Source organism: Centroberyx affinis, unplaced genomic scaffold (assembly GCF_046629955.1).
Source record: "Centroberyx affinis isolate AG114_WGS23_722 - 3 ecotype Tasmania unplaced genomic scaffold, CSIRO-AGI_Caff_v1 ptg002679l_1, whole genome shotgun sequence".
NCBI lineage: Eukaryota > Metazoa > Chordata > Actinopteri > Beryciformes > Berycidae > Centroberyx > Centroberyx affinis.
In genome coordinates this window covers 1-18,226 of record NW_027280862.1, presented here as the reverse complement: position 1 = coordinate 18,226, position 18,226 = coordinate 1, and the positions used below count along the sequence as shown (strand labels likewise).

Sequence of the window (18,226 nt, the reverse complement as noted above, 5' to 3'; positions counted from 1 at the left end):
GAAAAATAAAATTCTGCTTGGAAAGATTGAGCTGCTTCGCTTTGACTCCTGCACGCTTTTCCTTACAAAATCCACAGAGCTTGTTCATCACATCCTAATTTTTTGTAATGACTGTGATATCTGTCTTTCATCTGACTCCCAGGAGGTGATGCTGCGTTGACTGATGACATCACGGCCGACGGTCAGGATGGAATCTCATTCGTCCATCCAATGGGGGAGATTTTCCTGCAGCCACTGGCAGGTGAGACTGAGTTTTACACATCACATAATATCATAATGATGTGATGATACTGATGATAGAATAGAATAGAATAGAATAGAATAGATGAGAGGTCACAATTTAATATGTAAAAAGTATCTGTCAAGAGCTCAGTAAAAGTGAGCAATAACATTACAGTTTTTTTCGGGAACACACACTCTTTGGAATTCATTTCAGATTACTTCATGCTGTTAGTAACATGAACATTAACATTACTGAAATTATGAAAAAGTCCTCTGCAATATTTAGTAAAGAACAGAATAGTGCATGTGAAAACCACATGTAACTCGCTGCCTAATAAATTCTAATGAAACACCCTCTGGGGATTTTGAGTAGGTGTGAGAAGTGCTTCAGCCTCCTGTGGGGGAACACTGGCCAACTGACCTCTCATGGCTTCTCTCACTTCATTTTCATGAGAATGGAGCAGCTCTTTTGTCTGTGGCATTTAATAATGTCTGTTGAGGGTTTCTTCTGGAATAATGATGTAAACACCAATAATAAATAAATAGATAATTAAATACTAAGATTATCATTGTTTATAGCCATTAGAATGAATAAATATTCATGTAGTAAAAATAAAAGAATCAAATAAAACAATAAAAAACAAAAAGGCAAGAATTAAAAGGCAAGCAATTTCAGTCAAAGAATGATAAAAAAAACAACTTTGAGTGAAGACAATTCTTTGACGTAAGGTCAGAAAGTAGTGACATGACTGAAAAGTAGTCTGAAAGACACATTTCTTATTGCTTAGCATAGTGAATAAAAGGTAGTATTTAGCCATTCCCAAACTGACATTGACAGAAGTAAACTAAAAACCCATTAGTAACAGATTACTTTCATTCATGGGGAATTGGTAATTTCATTTTTGGAGGAATCTGCCCAACATTAAAGGAAAACTAGGCCATTTGTTGCCTATTTCTGAGCCATGCTGAACAAGCTGAAGTTGCCATCATTGCCCTGATTCAATCCACAAACAAGTAGCATCAAATTCAGCGACTGCTGTTCCCAAAGCAAAGAGGCATTATCAGTCTGAAGATTCAAGCCTGGGTTTGTATGCACTGTGTTCTCTGACCAATTGCTCCAATCAAGGCCTCAGGGTGTTCCTGTGTGTGTGTGTGAGGGTGTGTGTTTGTGAGTGCCTTTATCTGTGTATGTGTGTGTGTGTGTGTGTGCGTGCGTGTGTGTATGTGTGTTTGTACCTGTTTGTGTCTGCCTGTCATACAGTATATGTAGTTGTGTTTTGTGTGTTTGCGAGAGTACCTGCCATCTGATTCTCATTATTTAGACAGAGGGAGAATAGAAAGGCATTCAACTAATTCACAGCCTCATGGAACCTGTTGCCTTTGGCGCCACAGTGTCTTTCCTTCCTGCTGATGTCGAAGAGCAGACAGACCTCCATTCTCTTGTGCGAGACATTGTCGCTCATGGTTGCGGTCGCTTCCAAACACAACAGCTGCCTCTGTTGTGTTCAGACAGAAAAACACAGCTAGATCTGATCTGACATGAGAAAAAAAGAGCTTGATTTAGTGATAAAAATGAGGAAAATTGAGTTTTAAGGCCAATAGTTTTGCTGTTATGTAGTTAGAATATCTTCTCATCTTTAACTCAGTCATGAGGTTTAATGTATGGCATGGGACTTTCTCTTTCTCGCTTTCTCTTCCCTCTAGTCAGATGTTGAGTCAAGGAACAGAGATTAGCATTGCCATTTTAATAAAATCTTATGACTTTAATGGGGTTTGAGGTGTCTAAAGTACACTGTCGTACACTCTGGAAGGTTACACTGGTAATGAATTAGCACAAAATGGTTATTAGTAATTCAATAAAAAAAAAAAGAAAAAGATGCCAAACAGCAGTCTGATCTATCTAGGCTAGAATAACATAGGACCCAAATGTTGTGTCAGCACTGACATTTAAATTTACTGATGAACCCTGGTACTGTGCGTTACATAAATATATAATTTACACATTTAGGCTACTAGAGAACAGAAATCAGGTTTGAGACAAGATGTTATGTGTTCAAAGGGAGACTCAGAGCTGTTTAAACTTATTTTATCAGAGCAAGAATGTGAAAGTTAATGGAAAAATCTCGTGTGTGTGAGTATGAGTGTAGTGTGTGTGTTTGTACACGTGTCTTTGCATGCCTGTGCTAATGTGTGTTTATTGTCCCCCCTAGCCATGGAGAGTCATGGTGAGTGTGAGATCAAGGTGCAGCTGAACTGCAGCCACTGCCAGACGCAAAGCTGCACCCGGGACGAGGACACCCGCCTCATCCTCTGCCTCTGCCACAACGAGGAAGTGCTGGCCAGTGACAACGTCACATGTACAGGTAGCTATGGAAACGCCCCAGACAAACTGCAACGATGAAAACCTTTTCCCCCGTTAGTTGTTTTGGATAATAGCTTTCAGTATAAGATAATTATTAGCTATTGGTTCATTTTTATGTCCTGCCATAAAATCCAAAATAATGTTCCCACTATAAAGTTGAACTTTATGACAGATACAATATCCCAACAAAAGGAGAACAGTCTGTACTTTGCAGTGTTTCCGTCACCTAGAACTAATTATAATTGATGATTTTCAGGTAGCTGATAAAATTCAGGAACTGCATTTTTAAATAGGTCAAAATATGTCCTTCTTATACTTTCATATTTTTTACAGTGAAAGAAAAAGTGCACCTCTGTCTCTAGCTCAACTGTCACTCTCTCACTCTCTCACTCTCTCTCTCTCTCGCTCTCTCGCTCTCTCTCTCTCTCTCTCTCTCTCTCTCTCTCTCTCTGTCTCTCCCCAGCAGCTCCTCAAGGCCCGGCTCCGGAGGGCCAGCTATCGCTGTCCTTGATCCTGGCAGTAGTGGCGTCCACTGTGGTGACGGGCATCGTCCTGACCTGCGCCAGCCTCACGCTCAGTAAGAGACTCTTCCAGCTCTGTGTCCAGTCTGTGCCCTCCACCTTCCACCGGCTGTGAGCTCAGCCCCGACACACAGACACTGACAACAGTACCGTGAACATGCTCGATAAGTGTCGCTTTCACTGGCTGCGAACCAGATGGTTAAAGGAACTGTGGGATAGATTTTAAGGATTTGCTCTGAGCTGTGCAACGCTTGCAAATTTAGAGAGCAACAGTATGAACGGTTTGATTACAAGCACTTCTTTCAGGCGATGTTCTCCTTCCACTGGCTGCATCTGAACTTGGTAGAAATAAGGCAAGATATGTTTTTGTGCCAAAGAGTGTGAAACAAGATAGAAATGTGAAATGCGATAAAGTAAGTAATTACAGTTATATATTATATTGTTTATATGCTATATTCCCAAGAAGAAGTGGAGGAAGTTGTGCACTTGGTGGGGCCTACTGCAGAGTGACTGCTCATGTGAATGGAAGCTATATGGAAGCATGAAATGGCAAAAGATATAAATATCTCACTGTATGCATTTGAAGTGTTATATCAAGGGCTATAAAAAGGACAGGCAGAAAGGTTTGACATTTAGTTGGCAGGTTTCAAAGCATTCTCTCAGCTGGAGATGTGTAATGATAAATGAGATGAGAAGGGAGCGGATGGCAGAAGATATGATTCAGCTGTGCAGAAATAGCTTTGAAAAGACAGAAGTGATCATGATTATACAGAAGCATAGATCTCGACGATTCGGGAAAATAGAGATTGGCCTTTCGCTCAACTCGGGAAATGGACATTGACACACGCGGGTTTATCTGAACCGACGGGCATTGATTTTCTAAGATGACAATCTTAGGATAGAGGAGATAGACTTCATGTGTGATATAGAGAGGTGTTTGCTCGAGGGAAAAAGATTTGGTGTGAGACACCTTTCACTTTCCAGCCACACACTATAGGTCTTGCTCAAACACACTGTGATATATTTGTGAAAGTGGGGTGTGGGAATTTTGGTGGTTTGTAACATGCAGTGTCTGTTTCTGAATGGAGAAGTAAAGACATTGTCTTGGTACGTTGTGATGATGACGGTCTACGATGAACATCATTAAGCTACAGTATTTACTGTACTGTATGTTTCAGAGAGCTCACTATTCATACACATAGTCATTAGTGTCCTCTCACACCTTTGCATTACTTGCATTAGTTTCAAATGATACTCTAATTTGACAGTAAAACATGCTATAAAATGCTTTATACTTGCACAAATAAAACGGCTTAAACAAGGAATAATTAGGGAATTAACAATTAACTACTTTTTATACATTTAATTTACTACTCAAAGGTAATTGTGCTCTTGGAAAGGAAGATAATTGAGGGATAAGAGAGAGCCATGATCTAATTTATGATAATATTACAATATTACGTGATGATACTAATGGCATTAGTATTTAACTTGGTCTCAAGAAGATTAGTATCATATAAAAGCTGCTATGTAATATACTGTATTTAATGTTGACTTACATACTAAACCATCAATGGCCTTATTAACCACAGACACTTTATATGAATATGGATGTAACAACTACATATGTTTTTGCAGCAATATAGGACAGTGAGGGATTAGACAGCTAATATTACCTTTTTTTTTTGCACCTTTGTCACCTTTTTGACAACCATCGGCTGCGGAGAAATGGGAAGGGAATCCTAAGATTTCAGTCGAGCCACTAATCCTCCACCCAGTGCTGTTTAATGTGTTTAAGTATAGCAGATTTCTCTCTCTCTCAGATTTTCTCTCTCTCTCTCTCTCTCTCTCTCTCTCTCTCTCTCTCTCTCTGCTGTCCCCTCTCTCTTCAGCTTCTCCTTAACCTTGTCTCTTTCAACTCACTGAATTTGAGAGTGCTGAATATTAAGTGGAGCTAAGTTGTGGCAGACTCCCATTCCCACATCTTTGGTGAATTCATACTTTGTTTAAGAGCCTCTGGAGGGATCTGAACAGCCTTCCTGTAAAATGATATTTTCAATATTTTCAACTCTCTGGGCGTGTACACTGTCTGAGAAGAAGACCGGGCATAACAAAACAGTTTAGGGTGTTTTGATTGGACTAATACAATTAACTCACTAAAATGCATGTGATATAAGGTAGAGCTAACAAATTGTAGGAGCAACATTCAATACAGAGATTCTGCTGAGATTCTAATCTTGTTCAATCAGATGAATCAGCTGTACCTTACTTCATATTAACTAGTGTTTATCTATGTGTATGCTAGTACTGAGTGCCACATGAAATGATAGTGATATCGGTTGTGGTTGCTAATATCAATAGGTCAAATGTATATTGTAATAACTTCTATTATAAACCATAGAAAATATTGAGAAAATGTCCGTTCTGCTAAGTGATCACACAATCCAAACAGAACTCACAACATGCTGTAGGAGAGCAGTGTCCTGCTGTGAGATGAAAGATGGTGAGGTGGGACTACTTAGCACTATTGATATTTCAATGACATGTATGTCAATGGGAAAATGGGAAATGCATTCAAATGGAGAGGACAGGTTAGCAAGAGTTTTAGAACAAAGCTATAAATAAATTGGGCTTTTTGGAGAAAAGATGGTATCTACATGAAGCTTTGGACAAAAGAGTGGTAGAAAAACATAAAAATAAAATAGCCAGGTGAAACAAAAACGTTGTAGGTCATGCTAGATAAAGTTGAGCAGGGATTCTCTCTGTTTAATTAGCAGATTCTCAATTATATTAGTTGCTGATAAGACTGCCGGTCATGAACAAGCAGCTGTGGAGTCTACCTGCCTGAAATGGTCTTCCAAACAAATATTTTGTGCAACTGGACTGATCTTCATGCAGAACATTCATACTGGTGCCCACCTCCATTTTATGAAGAAGTGATACATTGCTGAACTTTTTCATTTGACTTCTGCACTAACTGCATTGAGTGTAACTGTGTGTGAATTTGCCAGTTTTGAATAAATCAACTAGTAAAACAAAGACTGATTACTGAATATTCCATGGTGTAGTTACCTACATGTAGCTTTCTTTCTCTTCAAAGGAAGATGTTGTCAAGAGCTTTTATATTCAATAGGAGCTACGTAGCTTCTCAGGAGCTTAAATAACAGCAGTGAGAATGTGCATGCAGAACACACACACACGCACACACACACACACGCATGCACACAGGATTAACAGAAGACACAGGGTGTTTGCAGTTCAAAGGCTATACATGCTGTGACATAAGTACTATAAGACTACTATAATTAAACTATAAGGTGCAATGGTGTAGGCCCCCAGTCACCATATACACAAGTACTTGTGCAGCACACACACACACACACACACACACACACACATACACACATACACACACACACACACACACACATACACACACACACACACACACACACAAACACACACACATACACACACACACACACACACACACACACACACACACACACACATCCCCAGCCTACAGGTTAATGGTGTCTCTTCACCTGAGCTCTCCCCCATGCAGGGAGGTAGTCTGTTCCCTGGGCGCCCCCCATCTCCTCCTCCTCCTCCTCCTCCTCCTCCTCCTCCTCCTCCTCCCCTTCGTCCTCCCTTTTCTCGTCCTCCTACACCTCCTCCTCCTCCTCCTCCCCTGTCTCACCCGCACTCCCCCCACCCCCCCACCCACTCCCTAGCATCTGCACCGGGCGATGGCTCGACGGCACCTCTTACCTGCACGCAACGCCCCTCCCTGGCAGACTACCAACCTGCATCGGGGACGCGGGCTGCCTCCGTGGCGGGTGAGTCCAAACTCACTGGCACAGATAGTCTAGGAGCAGTAACCAAGGAGAGGACAGCAGTCGCTATGTATCCCACAAAGCATTGTGTTTGTACGCGGAGGGATTCCTCTTCTTGAGACCTCAATCACAGTCCAAATTAATGGACATCAATATCCGTATCTGTGACGAAGGTCTGCGAGACAATTTATTGACAAGCAGTCAAACTATTTTACAACTTTTTGTGGAAATGAAGGCGGTTCAAATACACTTTGACACTCTCAATTTCCAGCATAAATTCCCAATGTTAATCTCCCACATCAGAGCACTCCACCGGCCCCATGAATGTATTTTACATTCAAAAGCATCCACCAACATGATGCTGCTTGACCCCTCCTTGTGTTACCGCTCCTACAGTAGCACATAAGTTGCTTCTAGAAGTTACATGCAGGTACGGGGTCACGGTTCACAGTTAGGGTTATGATTTTAAAAAAGTACGAAACTGCGAAGTGAAATAAGCTTCTTTTTCTCTCCGTCTTTGTCTCGTCTTTTTTTCTCCAGTTTACTACCGTAAGAAGAACCAGCTCCATGCAGTGAGGGTGCGTCTGCAGAGTCCAGAGTACAAGCTGAGTAAGATCCGCTCCTCCACCATCATGACCGACTACAACCCCAACTACTGCTTTGCGGGGAAGGCCGCCTCGCTCAGTGAACTGAAGGAAGTGCCGCGCAAGAACATCACACTTCTCAGGTACAGTACACCAGAAAGCTACAGAGAGAGTGTGAGGTCTGTGCTCTGTTGGCTCTTTGTCGATACAATTGCATAAAAACATAAATGCTTTGTCAGTGCTGTTTATAACACCCACTTGCTTGGTTTTTGTGTTTTATGCAGGGCTCTTGGCCACGGTGCGTTTGGTGAAGTCTATGAAGGACAGGTTCTGGGGATGAGCGGTGACAACAGTGCCATGCAGGTGGCCATAAAGGTCAGTATACACACACACATACACACAGGAAGACAACTTACACCTAAATGCTAGCTGAGAGCACCTCACTCTGAGTTATGTTCATTACATCTTTTCCAATAAACAGCATCCCACAGGAGCGCTTGCACTGCTTTATCTAAAGATCACGCTCTCATGTTGGATTTCAAATGACAAGGTTTTCTAATGCTTTTACTTCGACAATGATTCTTTGTTGGCTTCAATCTGATTATCCGAGCAGAAAATGTGATATGGTTTGTTGTGTAATAAGTTAACATCATGCTAAAGGTGGAATAATGTACTGCATAATCATCATGATTACACAAAATCATTGTAAAAAACAGTAAAAAAAAAAAAACAGCACTGCAAACTTGTTCAGTCAGTATCCTCAGGCAACTTTGCGTAAAAACGACACAAGAGAAAGAGAAAGCTGCCGATTGCTCCACATGTGTCTGCCTGCTTTCCAATAGCCTGTTGATTAGCCATGACCCATTCTTAGCTCTCGACAATAGCAGTTTGTAGTGTTCACACACATACACACACACACACACACACACACACACACACACCTCTCTTACTGCTGTTTCTTTCTGCTCCACAGACTCTTCCGGAAATCTGCTCTGAGCAGGATGAGATGGATTTCCTGATGGAGGCGCTGATTATGAGGTGCGCCGGGCTGGAACACACCGGGGCTCGTCCTGCAGCCGCACACCATACCAGGCCCCATATCATACGCTCACATCACACCGCACTCACATATCATTCAGTTCACAGGTTCACACACACACACACGTACACCCGGCGCATCCCTATCCCAACACATCCCTCACATGTGCGAAGCAGCAGGCCCACCAGACAAGACACAAACAAACACAAACGCGCTCGCATCATCAGTCAACCGGCTCAGCTTGCTTCACAGCTAAACATGTTCTTCTCGTTGGGCTGCTTGTTTTTGTAACCATCCTCCAGCTGTTTTCTGTTATGGCAAGTTAGCTAATTCACTGCATGTTTGTGTGTGTGTGTGTCAGGGGAAAGGGGAGGGTGACAGCTGGAGCTGGTTGTGAGAATACTCCTCACTACAAATCAAAGCAGTGATAAAATATAGCATAGCTCTCAAGCAAGAAGACCCAGCTAAGTTTACTAGTGGACACCACAGGACAGTCATGTGTGCAGGCATGTATTTTGGGTTTATGTTCCTAACTCAGATATATGACTGTAATTCAGTTAATTCAGGTTTATGAATTGAGTGATAGTATGCGTATTTCCACACATCTGTGAGGAATCTTTCTTTGATCAAAGATTTTTTAGTCTAGACAAGACAAGACTTAATCCGTGTCTGGAAAGCTGGCCTGAAACACAGTTTTAATGTGCTGTGGCATTTTCTTAGTACACAGTTGCTCAATGTTTTGTCCCTTCCGTGCCAAACCCTGGTGTTTCTCTGGCACTTGTATAGTAGGCTATAGTATCAAGCACATGCAAACACACACGCAGACAAACACAAAAGCCCAAATAATCACAAGGACATGAATAATGTTGACCCACACTTCCACACAGACACAAACACACACAGACTTGTACAAAATGTACACACACAAATGTAGGAATGCTAACCCATGTGTTGTCCATGCAGTAAATTCAGCCACCAGAACATTGTGCGCTGCATTGGAGTCAGTCTGCACATCCTGCCCCGATTCATCCTGCTGGAGCTGATGACTGGATGAAGAGCTTCCTGAGACAGAACAGACCGCGAGCTGTACGTCTGTCCCATACCTTTGTGTATGTGTGTGTGTGTGTGTGTGTGTTTCTAATGCTAATATATGCTGTGCTGTGTCCAGGGCCAGGTCACATCTCTCACCATGCTGGAGCTGCTACACATGGCCAGAGACATCGCTTTTGGCTGCCGCTACCTGGAGGAGAATCACTTCATACACAGGTGCAACGCCGCACCCTCTCACTACTGCCAAGCACTAACATGAGTCCCACACTCACTTGAAGATCAAATTCAAGGACTTTTCCATGACTTTCAATGTGTTGTTTGGTGAAATTCAAGGACTCAAAATCGGCATTTTTTGGTGTAAGACATGACATTGGTCAAAATTAGATATCATACCATCTTTTACTCTTGTCAAGTTAAGAAATCCTGGTGAAATCTTTCATTTTAACATACTGATGAATTTGAATGCTATACTTTCATTTTTTAAAAATGAAGTACTTTCAAGGCCATCCATTCATTTTCAAAAACATTCAAGGCCTTATTTCATTTTTCTCAAATCCACAAACCTGTGGGAACCCATATGAGTTGAGTATTGGGATCAACCACTTCCCACACAGACACAACACTACAACATATTATAATTGCAATACTATTCACTTTGTATAATTGTGAGAACCATCAGAAAGGTTCAGAAACTATTGTCAAGCGCTGGCTGAGGGGATATTTGGAGCTGAAAGGATGCCGCTGCTACAATGGCAAAAACACTTGAACTTCATATCATGCCATAAATTAATTTGATGGGTCTTGAGAGTTTGGTGCCATAATGGATCTATGTAACAGATACTGTGTATTTCAGAGACATTGCTGCCAGGAATTGCCTGCTGACCTGCCCTGGGCCAGACAGGGTAGCCAAAATTGGAGACTTTGGCATGGCAAGGGACATATACAGGTGTGTATGCTAAGTCTGCAACGTCATACTGGCAATCCACATAGTAAATCCTTCAAGTATGGTTTATGATTATGCGTCTCAGGAGGACAGGAGTCCGGGCAACAATGGATTGATTATGGTAAATGGGTGACCAGATGAAAGCGATCTAATTTTCCTCCATGGAGCTAGATTCTAAATTTACTTAGAGAGTTCATGGCCTTGTGATATTTACCTCTTCTTCTAAACTGATAATAAATGTCCATTCCTAATAATGATAGCATTGCTCTTCTTCTCCAGGGCCAGCTATTATAGGAAAGGGGGTCGTGCCATGCTGCCAGTCAAATGGATGCCACCTGAAGCCTTCATGGAAGGCATCTTCACCTGCAAGACTGATACATGGTATAAATGATGCAGACTGCATGATATAAATAATTGATGGTGGTTAAAAGAAGTAACACTCAGCTGCAATCATAGTTAACAAATATATATTTGTTAAAAAGTAGAACAACCATACTATAGACTGCTAGTAACTATCTGCTGGTAATCTAATGTTTGACTCTCTCTAAGTCAACTTCTGCTCTTAATCAAGCCAAAACAATATCTTCAAGCAGTTCTAGGACTCTGGCATCCTTATTCTTACTGTAAGAACATTTCAGTAAGCAAGTCTAGATAAGTAACACACTGTCCAGTGAACTCTGTTCCTTGATCTGTGTCTCCCTCTGCAGGTCATTTGGAGTGCTGCTGTGGGAGATCCTTTCCCTGGGATACATGCCGTATCCCTGCAAGACCAACCAGGAGGTGCTGGAGTTTGTCACCAGTGGCGGCAGGATGGACCCACCCAAGGGCTGCCCCGGACCTGTGTGAGTACCGGCATATATTGGGAATGCATCAACTGAAATGGGCCTGGATGAGTGGATGTGAATCCAGGCAGGGCAGAACTGGGCTGGTTTGAGCTAGACTAGGCCCGGGTGAGTTGCACAGTTACTTCACTTGAGATATCTTCACAGTCTCAGCCGGGTTATGTGAGTGTAGATTAGACAACCATGGTAGCTCCTCCTCATCCCAAGATAGAATGCTGTCATGATGCAAAATGGAACATAAACTTTTCTTTAACTAACCTAACTTCTCAGCAGTAAGAACAAGGACAGTTATGATTATACCATGATAATGCAATTTGTTTTAGGGTATTACTTTTACAGTACGGTTTAAACAGCATACAATTTAAACAGTATGTCTATGCTCTGTATCTCTTCACCTGTGTGTAGCTATCGGATCATGACCCAGTGTTGGCAGCACTGTCCAGAGCACAGGCCCAACTTCTCCACTATCCTGGAGAGAATCAACTACTGCACTCAGGTACACTACACATTGCACAGGTCTACACACACAATTTCCCATCTGTGTTCTATACATTTTATTGTTCAAATACATTTTTTGTTCTTCCTTCATTCCTGCCTTCCTTCTGTTCCTCCTCACTCCCTTCTTTCCTTACTTTTTTCCTGTCTTTTTCCTTTCCTTCCTGTTTTTTCCATCCTTCCTTCTGTTGTTTTTTTAATTACCGCCTCCCTATCTCTTTATCAGGACCCAGACGTGATCAACACTCCCCTGCCAGTGGAATACGGCCCCACCATGGAGGAGGACGGTGGCCCAGTAATCCGTCCCTCTGACCACACCTCCAGCAGCCTCACTCCACTCCTGGTGTCCCAGGACCCCTCATCCCAGCTGGGCCCCCCTTCTCTGGGCCTGGGTCCCACCCCACTTCCCCCACAGCCCACCAAACCCCGTCTGCTCCTCCAGAGAACCCAACCCATCCACCAGGAAGTGACATCATACCGTGAGGCATTGGAGCCATCTTGGGCTGAGCCTGTTCCCGCCCCTGGTTTGCCGCTGTCAGCAGCGGGGGTGTGTGCAGCAGGCTCCTGGCTCCACCCTGAGCCTCTCCACCACCGACCTTGCTCCAGAAACAGCTCCTGCTCAGGGAGCCAGAGGCTGAAGAACAAGACTAAGAACCTGTGGAACCCCACCTACGGCTCCTGGGTCTTGGAAAGCTTCAGCAGGGGGAAGAAAACACTGGCTCACACTCAGTCTATGCCTCTCTCAAGCTCCACTTCCTCCACCTCCACCACCTCCAACACCCAGGTTTCTTGCAGCCCAACCTCAGAATGCACTGATGCTGGTTGCGATAGTGCCAACAGCACCCATCTCAGCCCTTCTGCCCTCTGCTCTTCCTCATCTCCATCCCCTTCCTGCCAGGCTCAAGCTGCCTCAGGCATGTCCTCCCATAAGACCCCACCAGGGGGCGCCACCACGGGAGCCCCGACAGCCGGTATGGACCTGGCTAAGCTCCAGAGCTTCCCCTGCGGCAACGTCAACTACGCCTATGATGAGCAAAGCTACGAAGCAGAGAGCTTGCCCTTAGTTATGCCCAAAGTCCCAGAAGCCAGCACAAGCACCAGCTCTGCCCCCAGCTCCTCCTCAGGGTCTAGCCTGGGACTTGGCATGGGGTTGGGCCTCCATACCTCCTCCTCTTGTATGCCCAAGCTGCTGCTGAAGCGCCATGCCAGCTATGGACATGAGGATGTGAGGAGACACACCAAAGCTGAGAAACCCACACGCGACCGAGACTCTGGCTTTTCTCTGTCTGAAGACCTCAGCGTCACGCCGGTCTGAGAAACAGCTCGCCTTCGCAGGGATTCTGATTTAGAATAAAACACTGGAATACTGTCTGGAGCCCCTCTCACTGTGGGACTCTGGATTCTAACAAACACACAAACTGAAACTGGAGTTCTGGAGTTCCGGAACACTCGCCTGGAGTTCTGGAACACTCTTCTGGAGTTCTGGAACACTCGCCTGGAGTTCTGGAACACAGAGTGTCCACAAGGTTCTGTCATGGTGGAAGAGCCACAGCATTAAATAATAGAGTTCCTAGAATGCTGGAACGCACACACGCACACACACACACACACACACACACACACACACTTGAACGCACACACATAGACAGACACACACATGCACACTCTCACACAAACGCTCCTCAACACTGTGATTGGAAAAGCCAACACTGGAGTCGAAGCCCGTTGCTGGGCTTCCAGTACACTGGTAGCAGAACACTGAAACTGAAACACTGAAACACTCAGCGCTGCGCTAACTAAATGTCCACCTCACTGGAGATGGCTGCCATAAAGAACTGCTGTAGTTAGACTCCTTTTGTACCTATTTTCTTTTTTGCTGTATTTTTTTCATGAAAGCTTTGGCAGTAGTGATGTTGCATTATCATAAACAATAACAAGACACAAATATTGAGCCATCTGTAAGAGAATCTCCACATGCGTGCTTTTCTTTACCATGAAATATAACTTTGTGGTTGAGCGGTATAAAATTTTGCAAATTCCATGGCCATTATTAGAGAAACTAAATCCATGTAGCGACTCTGAATCACCAATGAAGAATGCAGCATTTTATTCATTAATAGTTTTATGCGTCTTCTTAGTTCATAGTTGCGCAAGTACATCTGTTCACACTTTACTGATTTGCTTTCACCCCAAATAATGTGAAAACACATTCACATCCAAATTATTTCCAGCATATTTTTTGAAATTCCTTTGTTGTTGTTTTTATTAATTTTTCCCTTTCTTGGCTTTGCATATATCGAATTATTAACATGTCTCTTTCCTCATGTCCCAATGTTTACTTTTGACTGCAGGTCTCATAAGAGAAGCTCATAGAAGGCTATAAGTATTGTATTTTTTGTTTTTGTTTTTTTTAGCTATTTTTGTATACACTTCCTTACACTGGACTAACCTATAGCATTTGTAGCTATTTGACTTTGTGCCATTTATTGTGTATTTCTGTTTATCTGTGTGTTTATTATGGATCCATTTGTAGTTGATCACTGCCATTAGATACCACTACACTGCATCTGCACAGATGTAGTGCTGGTAGTACCTATGTTTACTCAGCAGGGGGAGGTATTCACATTTGAAATACCAAACAGGTTGCTGCAGGTATCTTATAATCAAAGATTAAATAGTGGAAATCTCTATTCGGTATTTATATGTTTTGAGATTATTCTAATTTAATCCATTTGGTAGCTGTATTTGATTTTTATTTGTCTTTATTTTAAACCTAAATATGTCAATAGTTTATTTTTGAGTATGTTGAGAGATTGGTTAAATTTTGATAAGGGTTCTGTAGGCTTACTGTATGTTCTTATGCCAAGGCCTACTGATATTACAAGTGTTTACTTCGGTTGTTACTTTACAGTAGTTAAACCCCCGTACGTCTTATAGATAAAGTAAATAACCAAAAGGCTCACAGTTTCCTAAAGAATTTTTTTCTTCCTTGAAGAGATGTGCAACATTTAGAAATATTTGTTACTGTGGGAGTTCTTTTACAGAATTTTCATGGACTGAAACATTCATGCTGACCCCATCCTCATCCTTGTCTTGCTCACAATGAAGATTTTTTAAGGCCTGGTGTATTTTATTTCACACTTACTGAAAACTGCATCCCTTGTGTAGCCGAAGGTGTTGTGCCTCAATCCAACTAAGACTATCAACTCTATGCAATATACTGTATTTCACATTTTCATCTACCCTAATTGTACCCCAAATAAATGAACATATATTGACCTTTGTGTGTTTGGATCAATTATAAGCCATACTACATAAATTATCAAGTACAACTGTGTTGAAATGACTGCGTTTCTGGATTTGCTTTAGTTGGCTCATGTTTGCTGCACACAGTACATCAGGCAGTTTTTAAACAGATCTCAGATGAATATCTTTAAGCCATCTAATTCAAATTGTATTGTATAAGCCATAATTGTGCGTCGTCCCCATGACAGAAAATGAAAACGAGTGAATCACAGTGATGTAAATGTTTTTTATTGTTTGATATCCCAGTGAACATCCCAGCCCTTGCTAATAGGATACTGCAATAGTGTTTTACTATTTAAAAAAAAGTATCTTCCCCTTTAATTCCATATACATGTTTCATTCATTTCATTAACATGACACTTTTGGCATGTCAGATTTTGAGGAACGATAAGACCCAGAAACGTACAGTGCAGCATCTTTGTCCAACAGGTTTTTAAACAGAGCACAAGAAATAACTATAATTACAAGTTTGATTAAAGGAATAAAATGTCATTCAGTGATTGAAATAGGCTATACATTGATATACATTGAAAGACAAGTGTCAGACTCATGAACAGTGACACTGACAATACACTCTCATCAGTGTATGCAGTATTGTAGTCCTATGACCTAATAGGTGTGTGACACAGTCAAGGTTTTCATGCTGGACAGAATTTCTCCTTTAATGTTAAACTCAGGGATGTGACATTAAAAAGTCAATAAGGTATGAAGTGAGATTGAGTTTGTGACCTGTGACTGCTCACTTTCACTCTTTCATTATCCATTTTATGAGCATTTCCTCCACATCTAACATCACATCCCTGAAATTAAAAAGTAGAACTCCTACACTTTCAACTTCTGTTCATGTCATATGAAGTGGCATTAGTGTCAGTTCATTTGCTCATTCATTCAGTAACTAGTGACAGACTCGTTGGCTCCGGCTCCCTCTGTTCAACGTCCATCTCTGATTTCTGTCAGTCTCAATATCAAAGTATTTCAACATTTTCACTTACTGTTTAGAATGGTAAGAGCCTGAGCTCTGGATTACTGTGGGTGCTGGTCTTATCTCCCTGCAGTTTATCACAGCGGCTGTAACCTAGTTCTTGGGCTACACAACACGTTCATTGCTTCTTTCTTCCAGCATTGCTTTACTCGTTTTATCACTGCTCACAAAGCTCCCAAAATAAATCATCCGATACTAGACCTCATTTAGGGTCTAGTATAAATAGTTTGAGTTCTTTTAACACAAGTCAACAGTCATTCGTCATCTGTTTCCCTAGTTGTGCTATTTTCTGTGGTGACTGAGGTACAGGTTGCTTCCCCCGTCCCGTCACTGCTCACAGACTCCAGTGTGTGGATGAGGTTGTCCAGCCCCCACAGGTAGCCGTCCTCCCGGTTGCCCTCCTGCCAGGGAATGGCATGGTTCAACATTTGGCCCTCTGGTAACGCCGTGGTCTTGCCAAAGTCAATGAGCCAGACCTGAGCGTGACCCGTGTGGTCATGGATAAAGAGGAGAGAGCTGCCGATGACCTAGGGAAAACCAGAAGGATTTATTATTAGCCTTTGTCTTGCTTTCCTCGCCTGTTGTCCATCTCTCTATGCATCCGGACACCAGCGATCTCACCTCATGTCTCTTGAAAAACTCGGACATCTTCAGGGCCTGTTGGATCTCCGTCAGTCTGCTCAGGTAGGACTTCTGTGTGACAAGGAAAACAGAAGAATGTAGATGTTAAAATACTGAGATTACCAAGACTATCAAGCCCATTGGATGAGTCATTGAATTGAACTACACTACAACTCAAAGTTTAGACACATGCATTTTTCCACATTTTAGAATAATAGTAAAGACATCAAAACTATGAAATAACACAAATGGAATTATGCAGTGAGCAAAAAAGTGTTGATGGAAAGGCAAAGGCTTTGGAAAGAAATTCATACATAAGCATCAACTTCACTATTTATATTTGTCTAAAAAATACATTTCAAGCATTTAAGCATAAGTCTTTCGATCAAAATGGCTTTAAGATAATGAAAAACATAGTACATTCAATCATGTGTGTCCATACTTTTGACTGGTAATGTATTTAATTTTAAATAGCTTTTACTCTGAACCCCTGGCTCCTAACCACCAAAGCAGATACAGTTGTAATATAATGGGACATTCACAGCGCAGGTTCAGGATCCTCCTGCCATAATCAAAAACTCAAACAGTGTTTAGGTGGGAACATTTACTTTGTGCCATGTGGTTGGATTTACTCTCTTTGTAGTTCATGCAACTCAAACATCTTAAAGCTGTTTTTACTTATCATGAGACTGGGTTGGACCTTTTCAAATGTGAGAAGGACTAAGCATACAACATTAGCATTGTACAATCATTCCTGTAAGATGAAACATGAATGCACACGGATGTGAGAGCTGACTCAACAGGTGTGCTTGCAGTTGGTGTCGTCTTTTAGGTAATGCGTGCAAGGGTGCTTTATGTTGGGTATGTGTGTGTTGTGTTTGCCTACAGAATGTACACATATCAGCGTGTGCGATGTGTACAGTAGCTAGCTGACTGTCACATACTATGATGTTGACGTTCCCTCCTACAAAGTCCGTGAACACCTGGGTGACATCCTCCCTCGACCGGGTTTTCTTGAAGTCCGTTCGACACGTTCCATCAGATTTCTAGAGAGGAGAGAGGGACTGAATAAGAAGATCGCACAATATTAAATACAATGACTTCTACTTGAGGTGTGGATATATATTTCCTATTTACAGTAATAATGAATTTTGTGTGTGCGCATGCATGTGTGTACAGTTAAGGTTAAGATAGAGGTAGACTATGTACGTGTGACTGCATTCATGTACATTTTTTAACTTTTATTACTGTAATGTAGGCAATGTTTTGCTGAGCATTCATGCTCTTTCTCAGCAACATCCTTCTTCACATTCACACCTGGATAAAACCGAGTCTTCTACTTTTGGCCACCAAACATTAAGTGTCTGGCTCAAGAGCACCACATCTGTAGCTTTTCCATTAACTTTGTGGTTTGTCTGCAGTG

The 18,226-nt window shown here is 42.1% G+C and overlaps 2 protein-coding genes across 2 annotated transcripts in view; one reads left to right on the top strand and one right to left on the bottom strand.

Annotated features, from left to right (window-relative positions):
- The window catches only part of ltk (leukocyte receptor tyrosine kinase), a 47,911-nt gene extending 34,702 nt beyond the window's left edge, over positions 1–13,209 (top strand). The window contains 14 exon segments of the mRNA XM_071535215.1: positions 143–241; positions 2,433–2,585; positions 3,048–3,161; positions 7,482–7,668; positions 7,810–7,900; positions 8,499–8,563; positions 9,528–9,613; positions 9,616–9,650; positions 9,733–9,830; positions 10,468–10,560; positions 10,837–10,938; positions 11,265–11,399; positions 11,805–11,895; positions 12,121–13,209. Coding sequence (XP_071391316.1) covers positions 143–241; positions 2,433–2,585; positions 3,048–3,161; positions 7,482–7,668; positions 7,810–7,900; positions 8,499–8,563; positions 9,528–9,613; positions 9,616–9,650; positions 9,733–9,830; positions 10,468–10,560; positions 10,837–10,938; positions 11,265–11,399; positions 11,805–11,895; positions 12,121–13,209 — 2,438 coding nt within the window.
- A 2,203-nt stretch (positions 13,210–15,412) lies between these two features.
- Positions 15,413–18,043, bottom strand: LOC139657402 (inositol-trisphosphate 3-kinase A-like). The gene is made up of 3 exons (XM_071535216.1): positions 17,748–18,043; positions 16,804–16,875; positions 15,413–16,709 (listed from the first exon to the last, which is right to left on the bottom strand). Exons 2-3 carry the CDS (start codon positions 16,828–16,830, stop codon positions 16,437–16,439), a joined length of 300 nt encoding a protein of 99 aa, XP_071391317.1. The 5' UTR covers positions 16,831–16,875; positions 17,748–18,043; the 3' UTR covers positions 15,413–16,436.
- Positions 18,044–18,226: the final 183 nt, after the last annotated feature.